Source organism: Microchirus variegatus (genome assembly GCF_963457635.1).
Source record: "Microchirus variegatus genome assembly, chromosome: 22".
Lineage (NCBI taxonomy): Eukaryota > Metazoa > Chordata > Actinopteri > Pleuronectiformes > Soleidae > Microchirus > Microchirus variegatus.
The window spans coordinates 14,521,676-14,538,163 of record NC_139823.1 but is presented as its reverse complement, the minus strand read 5'-3'; the positions used below and the strand labels follow the sequence as shown (position 1 = coordinate 14,538,163).

Here is a 16,488-nt window from a genome sequence, read left to right as displayed (position 1 = left end):
TTCTTTTAAATATCCTCACATTCAAAGTGATAGCATATTATTATAGTGGCAAAGAAAGAAGCTAGTTAACCCAACGTTAGCACTGAACTGACGACCAAGCAGCTAAAAAATGAAACTGTTTATTCAACACAACACAATCTCACTGACTTGTTTTCAAATGATCGTCAAACACTGACGTTATGAAGCGTTTGGCTTATCTTGTGTTCATGGAAACGAAGGAGGGTTTTTCCACAAAGTTGTCATTGTGGATGAATGAATTCAGCCGTTATATCAATGGGCCCCTCTCAGCTCAGGGCCCCAGGCCACGCTCTGCTTTGCCCAGCCCTGCTGCAACCCCTCCCTGCATTGAAGTCATGCTGAAACAGAGCTAAATATATCTCTGCAGATTTGTTTTTCTTTCAAATTTCAAATCACAGTTTTTTATGCATCATCTTTGTTTACATCTAGTGAATAGTGTGCTAGTGTGGCTCAGTATTCTGAAATCTGCGGCTGTGTTTGCCCTTTGTCCGTCCATACGAGCGCAATTCAATTTCTCCGCGGCAGAATTTGATTTTGACAAAACGTCCAATTCTGACCAAAAGGAACCCACGTGGCCGAGCATCTCACTGCACACTCTTCATCTTATCAGATAAAAGGACACAAACACACAAGAGGACACACACTCTCACACGCTCGACTGCACCTGTGTGCGATTGTGAAGACAAAGTACAACAAATACATAGACGGACAATATGGATACAGCAAACACAGAAGATGTTGTTTTCAGGAGCTTACATTTCAGTGGTTTGAGGATTTTGAGGATGGTCTTGTTTGTGTACCCAGCTGTGCACATTTGATTTTTATGAATATTTTCATCAACACACATTCTGATTATAGAAGCCGCAATATCCATCCATCCATCCATCATGCTGGTGCCAATCCCAGCTGACGTACAGTAGGGAGAAAGGCAGTGCAGACCCTGGGCAGGTCGCCAGTCCAGGGTCTAGAGACAAACAACCATCCACTCTCACACTCACACCTACAGGCAATTTAGAGTGTCCAAAAAACTCCAGAAAACCCAATGCACACGGGGAGAACGTGCAAGAAACGGCCCAGACCAGGTCATGAACCAGCAACCTTCTCGCTGTGAAGCAACAGTGCTAACCACTGTGAGGCCCTGGCTGCAATATCACTCTGTGAAATGATGTTGCTGATGACGATATGAGTTTGAAAACTATTAATTAAAGGTGCCATATGTAAGAATGTGGTCCAAATTACCGAGGTCTTTTACGTTTCGTTTTCTGACGTAACTGGCAACCTGTGGTTGCTCGGCAGCTGAGACTCTACGGACTGCAATGATTGGTCGACGGCGGTAGGTGGCAAAACATAAACACGATTTACAGTCTGCAAACGATTTATTTTAATGCAAATATTTTGTCTGTACTGTTGTTGTTGGTGAGTTCAGTTTGTTATATGAACATTATTCCTGAGTCTCTGTGACATATTCGGAGGATTTTATGACCAGTTGATTTAGATTAATTACATAATGCACCTTTAACATACAAATTAATTGCATAAAAATAAAGACGTGTTGGGCATGAAACCCCTCAATGAAACCTCTTGTGGGGACCTGCAAAATGTCCTCACAAGAATGGCTTTTGGGCCAAAATACACACACACACACACACACACACACACACACACACACACACACACACACACACACACACACACACACACACACACACACACACACACACACACACACACACACACACACACACACACACACACACACACACACACACACACACACACACACACACACACACACACACACACACACACACTACAATGAAACTGGCAACTACGCAGCTGACCCAGGTTTTATGTGTGTAGATTTATCCTTGGCCATTAAAATACATTTGATTTTTACCGGGCTGGCTCTACACTGCAGGTTTCCTCAATAGGAGTCCAACTCGCCTTTTACAACCACTTTCTTTAACCTTCTCCCCTGCTCATAAAACTCCAGCCGCTCTCTTCCTCCACCTCTGCCAGAGCCTCCTCCTCCTCCTCCTCTTCTGCATCACTCCATCTATTTTGACCTCTGCAATGATTCTATCTTTATAGCGGATGTTTGTGTCCCTCCTCCTCTTGCCCTCGCCCTCTCACTCTTATACTTGCACAAATACCCTTTCTGCCCCCACCCCCCCGAGCTATGTTTCCCATAATTGTCTCTTTTCCTCTTGAATGATCAGGTTGTTTTATATTTATCTGACAGTCAGAGAATAAGGAGAGCTCTCAAAAGGCTCTGCTTTGAACCAGCAAGAGGTGTCAGAAGATTGGTGTTCATTGTGCGCCATCATTCACACGGAGAAACCGTTTTAACTCTCTTTGAGTGGATACCGGCCCATTTTCAGGTGTGAAATGATAGTAAACTCTTCACCCCCACGTTGCCTGATGCACGCCCGGATATCACCATTCAGCCGTCCACTAAAGGGAATTACCCGTGTCTTTACTGGTGCCTTGCACCTGCGGCTTCGTTGCAGCGGTGACAAAATATATAACAACACCTGAAAGAATCAGGCGGAATGGCAAAATTGAACTGGACAGGCACAATTCTTACCTCTAGTGTATCATAATAGCTTAAAAATACAGTTGGCAGGATGATTTAGGCGTTACTCGTCAATTAATCCATAGTACTTTTTTCAGCATAATGTAGACTTCAGGTCCCATTTTAGGCAAAATCACCTTTTTAATCATTTAAATCCTTATATTTGGGACTCTGGAGGCCCTACCAGTCGGCAAAGATGACTCAGTCATGTTTTTGTGGTCCTCCTCAGTCTAAGTACAGGAGAAGAAACACGCAACGTTTACTTCCGTGCTCACTGGGACGTTACAAGACGCTAAATTCCTGAAATTGCTGTCTCGTGGAGCTCCGTTTTGTCCGTAAAACACGCAAGAGTGCTGGCGAGGGCAACGGCATCCGAAAACCGGAAGTCTTCGAAAGGTTCTATTCTTGGCTCCACCGTGCAGCACAGAGTTCTACACAAACTTGCAGCCTCAGAGGATTTATCTGTCCAGTGGATGTTATATATGACGGCAATGTGCCTGCTAGAGCCTGCAAATGATCACTTTTCCAAATGCTAACTGCTGTTAGCTCCCAGTAGCATCTGTGGCTGATGTCATTTCCTGTCCCTTCAGTTTCGTTTTAAGGTGGACCTAAAGAGATAATACTAAACAGAGGGTTGTGAACAGGGCTGTTTTGGCAGGGTGATTGAACTGCTGTGGTGCTTCATCCTTATGGTATTTGTTCATTACATGTTCATTAGGACACCAGGGAACTAGGTTAAATAATATGAGAGCTTTAAGAAATGAATGAGAGGCAACAACACTGCTGAAAACACAACAACAAAAAAAACAGGGTCTCAAAGTTGGACAATAAACGTGTCAGCAGAGATAGAGGAAGTGCTTCAGGTCATCTGCTGCGTGTATAATGAGTGCTTCTGTCCACACTCATATGACGAGAGCAGAGAGCGACAATCCCACTACATTTAAACACTCAGCTGTTCCTCTTGTGATCGTTCCTATTATAGCTTTAATCCCCTTTTTAAACTTTTACATGGTTCACTATTCACCGTGCATGCATGCGTTCTCTTTGTCTAAGTTTTTGTGGTATCACAGGGGGAGTTTATCACAGAGACCCGTCCTTATTTCTTTACTATAGGCCCTGTAAAGCTTCTCTATCTTAAGGCAATTGTTGCCATTAACGATTTTAAAAGTAATGATTACATTTGAACAGAAACAGCTGCAGGTGTTCGCTGAAAACACTTTTCTACCAGCTTGTTTTACAGCCACGAGAACACGACCATTCACCTGAAACTGTTGAATTGAAGCAGACGACACGGAAATTTCATTAAGGGGGAACAAAAAAAAAAAAAGAATGACTTCATCCATGACTGGGGCGAGCAAAGGGTCAAATTCAGGCTCATACGACGAGGAGGACACAAAGAAGCTCTGTTTTGTCTGTTTATTGTAATGATGTTGACATGGAAAATGAAAAGACTGACCACCAACTGTGAACAGGCGAGAGTCCAGCAGCCACAAATCCCATGTTTACTCTCGTGTTTTTTTTTTTTTTCTGTTTGTGAACTATAATTAATTGCAAATTTCTCTGAATCCTGCACAAGAATATCCTCATACGAACATGCGATACAAGGATAGCGTTTGCCTCTGAGCCAGCTGTGGCTGCAGATAAGTGAGACGAATGTAAAACAGGTCTGAACATCACATTCAGAGGACACTATGTTGTAAATGTATGTATTTTGTTCCTCCTCTTATCGCCTCCTTTATGTTATCTGTTTCTCCACTTTCCTCGGGCCGTTTTTCTCTGACCACCATCTCTCTCTCTCTCACTCACTCGGTCCCTTTTGTTGACCTAGCACCAGTTTCATTTCCGCTCATTCATCCGTTTGTCCACCATTGCCGTTTTCTTTTTTTCTTTCTTCTTGCACAGAACTAATCTCTTTTTCCCAATCTTTCCCTCATATATGCTTGGAGAAGCTCCATGCACGAGAGTTAATGAAGGGACTGTATGGGTAAACACGGGGAAGGACAGACAGAGCAGACGGATGGAGTGTACATAGAGAACATGCACATACACAAACAAAACTGACAGCAACTCCACTCTCGACTGTGTCCTGTCTGCGGCGACGTTAGCGCCGTGTCTTGTTAACCAATTAGGCAACAAATTAGAGTCTCAGTTGACTGACACATTATTAATCAACTGGAGGTTTTACATGATTAGTTACTCAGCAAAGCTATTCATAAAAAGTCACTCATAGCCCACAGCTTTTTTTTTTTTCCCCATCTTATTAAAAATAAACCCTCACACATTTATCGCCTCCCCTACGAAACTCGCATCTTCTCGGCACCGGCGTTTATTAATTGCAAAAAAAACAAAACAAAACAAAAGAAAGAAAATGATCAAATAATTCCCTGCCTTCCAGGTTATAAATTCCACGATGTTATGTAAAGAAGCTTGAAGAGATGTGAAAATGGCTCGGACAGAAAATCCATCACAAAAAAACGTTTATTTTATTATTCCAATTATTTCTCGGAGCTGCATTATCATCCACTGTATTTGCTGTGAGGAACGACTATTTTTTTTCCCCAAACTTCCCCTGCAGCCGCCGTGCATGCATTTTTGACAAAATTAATAAACCCAAAGAAAATGTGTGCTGCAGTTGATATTACAGAACACAACAATTGAAAAAAAAAAAAACATTGCTGTTTTTATATTGGATTCATATATTGGCAGAGTGAGCTGGTGCAAATAAAAAATAAAACGACAAAAATAATTCATAAACTCTGTGATCGTGCTGTATGCAGCATGTAACGGCTTCTCTGTCGAGCAAAGCAGCGAACAACAGCGACACGAGCGACTCTGAGACCTGCACTGAGCGGAAGGCTGTCTCATTATGGCTTTTTTTTTCTGCACAAATTTCACATAAACAGCGACCGTCATCGCGCGGCTGTTGCTAGGTCACTCGTCGCTCGTTTCCCACGATGTATTCGGTGTAAATGACCCTCACGACACACAGGTGGAAAATAGAACCTCAACTCATGGATTATTTCAAAAATAATAGGATTGATGTCCTTCTGTGATCAGCTACAGTACTGTTCAAAAGTTTGGGGTCACTTAGAAATGTCAGAAATACATTGTTAATGTGGTAAACGACTATTCTAGCTGCAAACGTCTGGTTTTTAATGGAATATGTACAACATAGGTGTATAGAGGCCCATTTCCAGTGTTCTAATGGTACATTGTGCTTGCTAATCGCGTTAGAAGGCTATTGGATGATTCAAAAACCCTTGTGCAATGATGTTAGCACAGCTGAAAACAGTTTTGCTGGTTCTTCTATTCATTTTGCAACTCTTTTGATGGAAAACAACACAAATTGTATAGGTGACCCCATGCTTTTGAACCGTAGTGTATATCCACCATATACTGTAGCTACGGCACAGGAAGAGAGTGAACACAAGTTTCTTTCAGACTCCGCTTTATCCTCCACGCGAGGGTCGCAGATCACTGAGCCGATCCCAGCTGACACAGGGCGAAAAGGCCACGTACAAGCGAGACAGATCGCCAGTCTATCCCAGGGCCAACACACACAGACCAACAACCGCTCACGCTCACATTCGCAACCTACGGGCAATTTGGAGCGTCCAATTAACCTCTGCGTGTTTCGTGGACTGTGGGAGGAAACCGAAGGACCACGAAGAAAACCCACGCACGCGAGCAAACTCCACGCAGCAAAAAGGCGCTCGCTCCGAAACGGGTCGTGAACCTGGGTCTTTCCGCTGCAAGGCAGCAGCGCTGAAGCACATCCTCAAACTGAGGAAAACGCACACATGGAAAATATTAAGAGCTGAGCAGAAATAATCATGAAGTTAAGACACATGGTGAAGATAATGCAGAGCCACCGACAACAGTGACTGATGAGATTATCTACAATGGTCACTAAAAGGCAGGGAAAAGGTGAAGGTGAATAAACGGTAAGTGTGGGTAAAACGACACGGTGGGCGTGATAACACGTGGTCACAAAACTCAGGGGCTGTTACAGCTACAGAAAACAGCAACATTTCTGGCAATTCTCCTGAAAGCTTCCTGGTTGAATCTCATATCAAACCTTTTCCCCGCATTTCTGCAGATATCTGACACCAACCACCAACATACACTGGTTGCAGAAAACCATATCCAATTCAGCAGAATTCAGCAAGAGCGGGAGAGGAAGTAGGAAAATAAAACACCCGGTTTACTTTTCAGAATAAAACATCACAGACAGAACCCGTGCCAGAACCCAGTGTGCTCCTGTGTATTCGGTCGGTAGAAATACTTGCTCTGTTTGTTGCGTTTACAGCACACGCAGTGTTTTTCCGTGCGAGAGAAAACTCAGCGCATCTTCAGACTTCATCGTCTGAAAATGGCCTTACTTCAATATTAAAACTACTGTTGTAAAATAAATAAAATAACAGCACTGAAATAAATGCTCCTTCATACTTTATTGTTCAGTTTGGGTCAGTTTTCTTGTGCTGTTTTCGTGGTGGACAGAAAATGTATAGCCTGAGAAATTAGGGCCGCAAACTTTTTTAACTTTCGAGAATAACAGCTGACATATTGTGTTTGTCTGGCTGTGTAAAGCAGAGGAAGAACTTCTTTGCAGGGGACAGTAATATGCACACAGAGAATCTAATGAGAACACAGTGTGGGGGGGTGGCAGTGAGTAATCTTACCGTCGTCTCCTGATCCTGATCCGGCATCTGCAGAAAAGAGAGAGAGAGAGGAGGAGAAATTAGACGGATGATCGTGCAGCCGCAGACAGTGATCATGTGATCGGTAAGAGACGGCGTGTGTTCGGAGGAATGGACGTGAGACGAGAGTTCTCCTCGGATAGATCAGAAAGCGATGCAGGGAGTTTAGATTAAAGAAGAGAGCGATTAACAAGAAAAAAAGGCTGTAAGCTTCGTGCATCTTTCCCACTGTGCAACTGTACATTGAAGATAAAACCCCCAGCTGTGAACTTTTCCATACGAGGCGGTGGGAATGTTCTTTTCCCCCGGTTTGCGTCTCATCAACTTCCCCGTGGCTTTACCGCCAGATTCTACGTAAAGCTCCCTCTTAGCTTTACTGAAATGTGTAACAATATGGCAGCGAAAGGGGATCCTGATGATGAGCACTCTGAAGAACAGCCCCCTCCGTGTAACTCGAGCCGCAGGATAAAACCATCTCCTTAAAAATGCACGGGGGCCAGAGATCACGCAGGATCTCGGAGGAGCATGAGGTTATAATAGCTCAGCTCAGTCGGAATACTCGAGTGAGACGGCTTAAGAGGCGTACAGTACACACTATGGGGAGCATCGCGGCCGTCGTCGTAGCTCTGCAAACAAACAGAGTCAGACCGGCAAGCTGTCCTGATATTGATACTTTCATGACATAAGCTTTGGTTCAATAAAATACATTTATCCTGGGACAAAAAACACATGTCTGCAGTGCAATGGTTTATTAAGGTCAGAGCAGCAGATGGTCAGACGGGACAGCAGTGGAATATCAATATAATCAGTGGGGCGACAAACCCAGGATAATGGTTTCATACGTTTGTTATTTTACTTGACAGGTTTCTTTTTTGCAATTGTCACTAATAATGTCTTCATACTGCAGATGTGGATAAATATCCTATTAGTGGGTGGAATATATTCTTTTTTTATTACTCACCAGTTATCCAGAGACTGTTTAATAGCACCAATTTAGTAGCCATGGCAACATGTAATATTTCAATCTCAGCCTGGCAAAGTTTGTAAAAACTCACGAAAGCCACATAATGTGCAATAAATGATGCAAACCACCACCACAACACAAACAGAATGCTGCACACACTGTGTGGCTTTATACAGTCATCAAATATTCTGTAATCAATTAATGCGAAGCACCGGCAATAAAATGCAAAGTGAATCTAACCTGTTTTGAGATTGATTCACGAGGTAACGTGAGAGAGGACACAACTGCCTTAAAATGATCCGCCGACTGCAACCAGAGGATTGACCTCCTGTCGGAAACTGATCTGTGGTTTTACAACAACAAAAGCCTCGTGGTCACTTTACCAAACTGTATTCAACAAGATTATGTTTGGGGACAGTTACTGTGAAGCTGGCTGCATCTAAAGAAAATCACTGTAAAGTCCAAGCCAATAGAATCTCTGTAAAAAAAATAAAGAAGAAAAACCCTGGACCAGAGCTTCTCAACTCCAAAGAAAGCAGACTTATTCACATGTAAGTCCAACAAATGCAGGGCAGCACTTTTCTGTTGTTGTTATTGTGTCCTGTAAACACGCCGGGCACATTTTGGTGCATTGCTCCCTGATAAACAGAACTTAATTAACTCCAGTTTTTGGGGTAACTGCAGCCAGCGGCAGCGACCGAAGGGCTAGTTTCAAAGTGCTTCAGTATCGGTTGAACTTTTTTTTTTTTCCCCAAAAAGCAGCTCATGTATTTTTCCAAGGCAAATTACAGGAGACAGAGCAATATAGAGTATAAATCCATACTTTTAATGAATAAATATGTTAATATCCAAACCTTAACAAAAATGACTCAACCCTGGAGGAGAGGAACTTTTAGAAAGGAAGGAAAAGTTTATTGAGCTCAATGTGCTGCCGACACCACAGGCTACACGCACGCACACACGCACACACCAAATAATGTGTTTAATGTTAGGCTTAAGCTGCAGATGTGGCAGGACAGCCAGTATTGTGTGTATAAGGACTTGAGGAGGTTATGCTCATATTCTAACAGGACATTTACAGGCTTTTCATTCTCAGACACGCAGGTCACCTGGCAGCACCACTTTGCTCGTACGTCGTAAATTATGCGCATATATTTGCGCGCACACACACACACACACACACACACACACACACACACACACACACACACACACACACACACACACACACACACACACACACACACACACACACACACACACACACACACACACACACACACACACACACACACACACACACACACACACACACACACACACACACACACACACACACACACACACACACACACACGTGCAATAGCGCTGAAGCACAGTGTTATTGCCTGATGCTGTGCTTAAAAAACTGGTGTTCGAGTCTAAAATCAGAATTCAGCTGAAAAGAATAAGCAAAGAACAACATTTTCCAGAGGCATCTCGGTTATGCAGAGACTTTTTTACACCTTTATAATTATGTTCCAATGTTCCATGTTGTAACTTGATATTACCACCATATCGACTCAGGGTAAGGAACAGGGGCTCTTAACCTACCGGCCGTAAGGCCTGGTAGATTCAGTATTCAGCAAGAACTTTTACTATCTTACCAACCTTTATAAAGAGAACAGATGGCCCACGGGACCACAGACGTGTTAAAGGCCAGCGATATATCTTACTACAGTTAGGGCAGAATTACTGGAGTTAAGTTTCCTCCCTGGCAGAGAAGTATTCAGGTTCAACCAGTTCACGATGCCAGAAGTTGCACTCGAACTTGGGATGAAGTGATCATGACATTTAATGAGCCCAGCTCTCGATATTCACTCATCTGCCTTGTGTCCATTTTCCTTTAAATCAGAACATAATTCCCAAAACTGACAAGAAGAACTGTATAGGGAAATTATTATTGAAATTGTAAATCAAGTGGGAAGTATAGGCTCATTTCCTCATACACTTTTTGCAACCAGCGGAGTAGCCCCCTAGTGGCTATCCAGTATATTTTTGCTTGCAAATTGGAGTCCTCTGAAAAAAAAAAAAACAGATTTCACCTTTATTTAACCAGGTAAGTCGGTGATGAGAACCGATTCTAATTTAGAACGACGACCTGTGCAAGAGGCAGCACAACAAGGGTGCACGTTAACAACGATTAAAAGAAGAAAGTGGAACTAATGAACTGAGTTTTAGCGTCTGTTGCAGCAGAAAATTGAAAGTATAAACGACCAAAAGTAGTGCAGAGTTTGGGGAGGAGTAAGTTGACAAAGCTGCTGGAATGAAGTTATTAAAGTTTTGTAAATGAACAGAAACCGATGTGTTTGTCTGTGAGAATGAAGAGAGAAGGTCAGCTGACCACAGAATATAGACTGCAGAGGTGAGTGTTAAAGGGAACCCCAATAGAGAGCTTCAGTGAGGAGAGATCGGCTCATTTACAGCAACTAGGAGGTTTTTGACCATAAAAACAAGTTAATGTATGTAAGTAGACCTCCATAACTCACATTTAAAGATCATAGAAAAATGAAAGGTAATGATTGGTTGAGATTAAATCATCTCCTGTGGTTCCCTCCACATGTTTTAACCGGTACTAAGCTCCATAGACTGAATTTTAAGCAGATGAAGGATTAGTGATCAGAACTTAAAGGTAAAAGAAAAACACTGCGAATAATAAGTCGATGTAGTCATCAATGGAAGCCTTTAAAACCTTTATTCCGCATTGTGAGTATTGCTGTATAGAGGTAGCGATCACATCTCTCTGTATTAGATACTTGTGACTAATTAGGCAGCACTCATGTTTGATGTTATTCATTAAGGGTTTAACGTCTAAAGACTGAAGCAAATCCGCTTCATCGGGACTGGGGAGATATGGTTTAATCCGTTTTGATCTGCAGTTTCCCCCCCGAAAGCAAACAATCCACCACACAACTGCTCTCAGGTTTTGACTCAACAGTTGCCAAACGCTGATTTGGTAAGATCTTTCTTCCAAGTCATAAAGATGCTGATACTGATACGGATAAGTGGACTTTGGTATCACAAGAGACTTGAATATTATTTGTGAATAAACATCAGACTGGACCTTAAGTTAATGAACACATAAAGCTATACTTTTCTCCAACCTTCAAATGTAGCTTAATTCAGATTCACCTGCATCAACTGACACAAGACAAACAACACACAGTATCACACACGCTCAATAGATCTAACCCAGCTATTTGATTTGCATTAGATACTGTTGAAGTACACTCTTAGAAATAAGGGTTCCAAAAGGGTTCTTCTACAAGGGCTGAGGTTCTACCTGGAACCATTCGCTTCTGAAAAACCCTTTCCCGAATAAAGGGTTTTAAAAGGATTCTTGGTGGATCCCTCCAAAAGGGTTCCAAAAGGCTCCTTCTACAAGGGCTGAGGTTTTATCTGGAACTGCTTGCTTCTGAAAGGGTTTTTCAAGGGTTCCTGGTAACACTAATGGTTCCAGCGGTTCCAAGAACCATTTTGATCCAGAGAACCCTTTAAAACCCCTTTCCTGAATAAAGGGTTTTAAGAGGGTTCTTGGTGGGACCCTCCAAAAGGTTTCTCCTATGAGGACAAGCTGAAGAACCACATATGGTTCTACTTAGCACTTTTATTTCTTGTAGTAACAACCTTGATATCACCCAGTGGTTTCTGGATGCATGTTTGAGGTCGTCCAGATTTGCACTTTGGCCAGAACCATGTTTTGTTTTCATTTCAGAAGAAACCTTATTCAGCAAAGCCGGGGACTTGCAAGAAAAAGGTATCATCTGAGAAAATCTGGTTTCAAAAAAACCCGACATGCTGTCAGTCAAATCCCAACTCTCGAAAAAAGGAACTGCCCACTTTTTTATAATGTCAGTTAATGCATGCTCCATCACTCGGAGGCAAAAATCATTTGTCAGCATCTTTAACTATAATATACTGAAGTCGCACGGCCGTTATTTAACGTGGCACATTGACGACCTCTCTCCCGCGCCGAGCGCGAGGATCCTGCTGTGCGACGAGTTAAACTACATGCGCATACATCATAAAGCATGTGTCAATGTCACCGGGAAAATAACTCTGCATAATGTTCCGCTGACTCTCATTCAGCTTGTGGGTCTGTTGATAACCCGGATCGGGCCAAACATATGGCTCGTGTCAACCGTCGGCTCTCAGGCATTGCAGTCGCACACAGCAGTGATTAAACCATGTCGTCAACATTTTTAACAGCGTGTCAATTAAACCCTCAGCCCCCTTCCCCTTTAATGACTTCCTGGAAGTTATACTGTTCACTTTGTGAGCCGAGTTTGGAAAAATGCTACGTGAGCACTTGCCTTAGCTTAACTCTCTCCTTTGGGGGAAATAGAGTGCTCGGATGGTTTCGCTTTGCTAAGCTGATGCTTAACTGCTCCTCACTGCGCCGGGGCCTAGTATTTGAAGTGATAGAGAGGTGGTACCACCTTTCCATAATCAACTTTCCCCGGCTTTGTAACGAGGGAAGCTCCTTCCTGTTATCGAATCCTCAATCAGAACCTCTTTATCTGTCTGGGACATGAAGGTAATAAAGACTGGATAGAGCTGGAATAAAAGAAGTGTCAATTTGCTTGGTCACCTGACAGATGTCGGACTGGGAAAAGTCAATAAAAAGGGCTAAAATAACCCACACACAGTGCTGTCCCAAACCTAAACTTAATATGTAATATGGCAGCCATGAGACGATGCTTTTCCACGGGGACAAAAAAGAAGAAATGCTATCAAATTATGTTTGTCTATATGCCTCAGTGCCATCACTTAGCATGGTGAGATTGTTTTCTCAGCAATAAGCACACAAGGCTAATTCTTTGTTTTTTTTGTTGACACTGATCTGCTAATATGAGCAGTAGAGAGTTAAAGTTACATTATGAACACTACATTTAGATTTTTCTTTCACAAAGTTTCCCCCCGGGAGATTTCATGATATCTTTCATCGCAGCGAGTGAAACGCGGATCAGCCCAGGCGAGCTGACATATATCCATTACACCGTGTACTGTTGCTCCTAATGGGATTTTGGAAGATGGAAATAGAAAGCAGGACGGGGAGAGGGAAAGAAGGGAAGAGAGAGAGAGGAAAAAAACAATGCTTTGTTGCAGCACGAACATAGATTGTGTGAGATTGCTGCATTCTTTACCATTAGTTTCATCACTTGCACTGAGGGTAATTTTACGTAATGCCACAGCGGTTGTCATTTCAGGCTTAGCAGAGAACTGAGTGGTGAAGGGAAGACAGGAAAGTGGCTTCAGAAGTAGCTGCCTGTCATACTCTACCACATGTAACGTTTGAATGCAACACCACTTGGATTATATAAAAGGAGCTCCCACACAGCCGAATTCACACGTTTCACTTTTAAAACCAACGAGCATCGGTTTCTACACCTCCGTGAGATCGCCTCGTGGTGGTCACGATTCCGCTGCTCCACTTTAGCAATGTTGTGAATAATCCTTCATTCTAATCATAGACCGAGGCTATTCAACTTAAGGCCCGGGGGCCAGAACCGGCCCTTTCTAGCAATTTGGACCGGCCCGCGGCCCATTAAGCCATAAATAATGAATGTATTATTAACCCGAGAACACCATCACTAATGCTGGGTGATTTTTACCCGAGATAATAAATACACCCAATAAAAAGTACTTGTCATCAAAATATATATATCAATACATGACAGTACATGACACATTTGAGTAGTGTTCTTTTATTTTAAACTGTGTCATGTCAAACAAAAGAAAAGAAAAGCATCATGAGGGGACCATATTAAAATGCTCCAAAATTACTGGAAAATTAGGAATTTGGGAACAAAACATTTCTAAAAAAAACTAAATAAATGAAGACTTGGTTTTCATGAAAATCACATAAATGTATTTGCTCTGGTGAAAACCATCCGGCAATGGTGTTCTAGGGTTAAAAAGTCAATAAAACTGACCCTTTGCGACAAATACTAGTACAGCTGTGCTTGTAGGCAGCCTATGTATGTACCAGAATATTTTGCACTAAGAGCCAACTGTAGCAGTTGTACCTGAATATTATTGCTACTGTTATTATATTTCTGCAAAAATAGCCTATTGTGTCCATTGCACCTTTATGTTGTTTATATTGTAAGAGCCAGTTGTGACTGTTATACCCAAATATTGATACTGTAACTGTAACCTTTTTTGCACTTTACGCAAACTGTAATGTACCTGAATGTTGGTGGTTTTGTTACTTACCTTTTTTTTGCACAAAACTAGCAGCCATTTCAATAAATAAGTGCTAAATAATGTCTAACATTTTGTATTGAAAACCTGGCCCTTCAGAAATTTCAGTTGAATAACCCCGTCATAGACTGTTCCTTTTGATGTACAGTAAAGTTAGATTCATGGTGAACCATTGACTGATATATAAATGTGGCTGTTAATAATCATATAATCATAAATGGATTTAAAAATGGAATCGTGTCTAACTCGTTTTATGCGAAGCGCTTCGAGTACCTTGCAGATTATTGTTAAGTGCTATATAAATACAAGATACTTGATAAATGGCACTTAAATAATGACATGTAATGGCACTGGTGATCGTTATCGTTAAATTACGACGGTATATAGCGTATATATATATATAAGTTTGGATGGAGTGGATACTCGCAACACTGCCGGGAGATTTTATAGAGCTTGTGCATTTAGTGCGTGTCTGTGGTTCACTGGTGCATAAATATTAGATTCGTTCAATTTAGGTAAAAAGTGTCTTCGGAGAGCACTTCCTCACGGTTCAGTAGTTATTTACTGCTTGTTCTGCATCGTGTGTATACGCGAGTGCACGAGACACTCACGCATTTATATATAAAAGCACTCTTGCTCCGTCCCAGTCTTACGCCACAGAAGCATTCTTATTTGAATCCTGCCTTAACTCCTCAAAAAATATACCGCTTGTCACAAGGAAGAAAGAGGCCTTTATGTACTCGTTCAAAAGATGCACTGATCCATAACAGACACACACAGACACACACACACACACACACAGTGAAAGACTATCACATGTCCTGAAAAAGACCTCGTGCGCAGCCCACAAGCGAGCAATTTAGACGGGGGGGTCGGGACATCAGGCCATTTCATGTGACTGTGCACAGCCACGCCGACTGGCACACGGACACCACCGCTGCTGTTACTGTGGTAACATTTCCACCTCAGTCTCCACATGTTCATTCAAGAGCCTTTCAATGCTGCCTGCCCGTCAGTGGCCGTAAGTGAGTCAGCACCTGCTCAATTTGAGCGTAAAAAACAATCACTTGCATACGGCTGAAGAAGCAAATTCAAGTAGATTCACACTTTATATTCCTTTGCGGGTCTTTTCTTTTAAAACTACACTCAAAAATCCACATTAGGAGATCAACCTCTCTCATGTGGATGTTTGGTTGTAAACTAAATATGGCCTATGTCAGCTGAGAGAGGCACAGCACCCCCCCGCGACCCTCCAGTGGAGGATAAATGAATGGACGGTCAGATCAGCAGTTTCTCTTCTACTCAGACGAGCACGTCTGAAACCAACAACCGTGCTAATATTCAAAGTCAGCACCTATTAGATATTATTCCCAGAAGGAAAAGTTGGACAGTGTTGCCAGTGAGTTCCTTATATTGTTATTGTTGTACTGAGTTAATAATTCATGTCACCAATTTAGAATATAATAAATTCAAAGCCGGGCTTTTAACAGCAGTTCAGTAAGACACCTTGGCCTCATTGTACAGAGTATACTAATTTACTTTTACTATTGTTCTATGATGTCCTCTTCTGTCTTCTTTATCTCTCCTCCTCTGCTCCATATTCCCTTGTGCCACTTTTTGGTTTTATTGTGCAGGCTTTGTCTCGTCTAGCTAGCCTATTTTATTGATGTATTGTTTTGTTGTCTTGATTTTTGTATTTTAGTGTTGTTTAGTTTTCTTCCTGTGTGTGTGCTCGTGGGGTTTCTCCCATATCCAAAAAACACTAATTTGGAGGATAAACTGTAGACAATGTATGTATGGATGGATGATTTGCTCTTTTGCCGTTGGTTCATGTTCCTTCTTTCTCTTGTTTTGTCCATTTCCTCCAATTTTAACATACTTATTATATTGTTTGATTGTTGATATGTTCATTTGTTGTCTCCATATCTCATCTCTCCTTGTTACTTCTGTCACCTATGTCTTCTATTTCCCTTTCACCCCAACCG

At 42.1% G+C, this 16,488-nt stretch overlaps 1 protein-coding gene across 1 annotated transcript in view; it reads right to left on the bottom strand.

Annotated features, from left to right (window-relative positions):
• Nucleotides 1-16,488, bottom strand: part of tmeff2a (transmembrane protein with EGF-like and two follistatin-like domains 2a) — a gene marked incomplete at its 5' end in the record, with an annotated part of 121,967 nt that overhangs the window by 56,089 nt on the left and 49,390 nt on the right. The window contains one exon of the mRNA XM_083908698.1: nucleotides 7,276-7,302. Within this exon, the coding sequence (XP_083764824.1) occupies nucleotides 7,276-7,302 (27 nt within the window). The remainder of the gene's footprint in view (nucleotides 1-7,275; nucleotides 7,303-16,488) is intronic.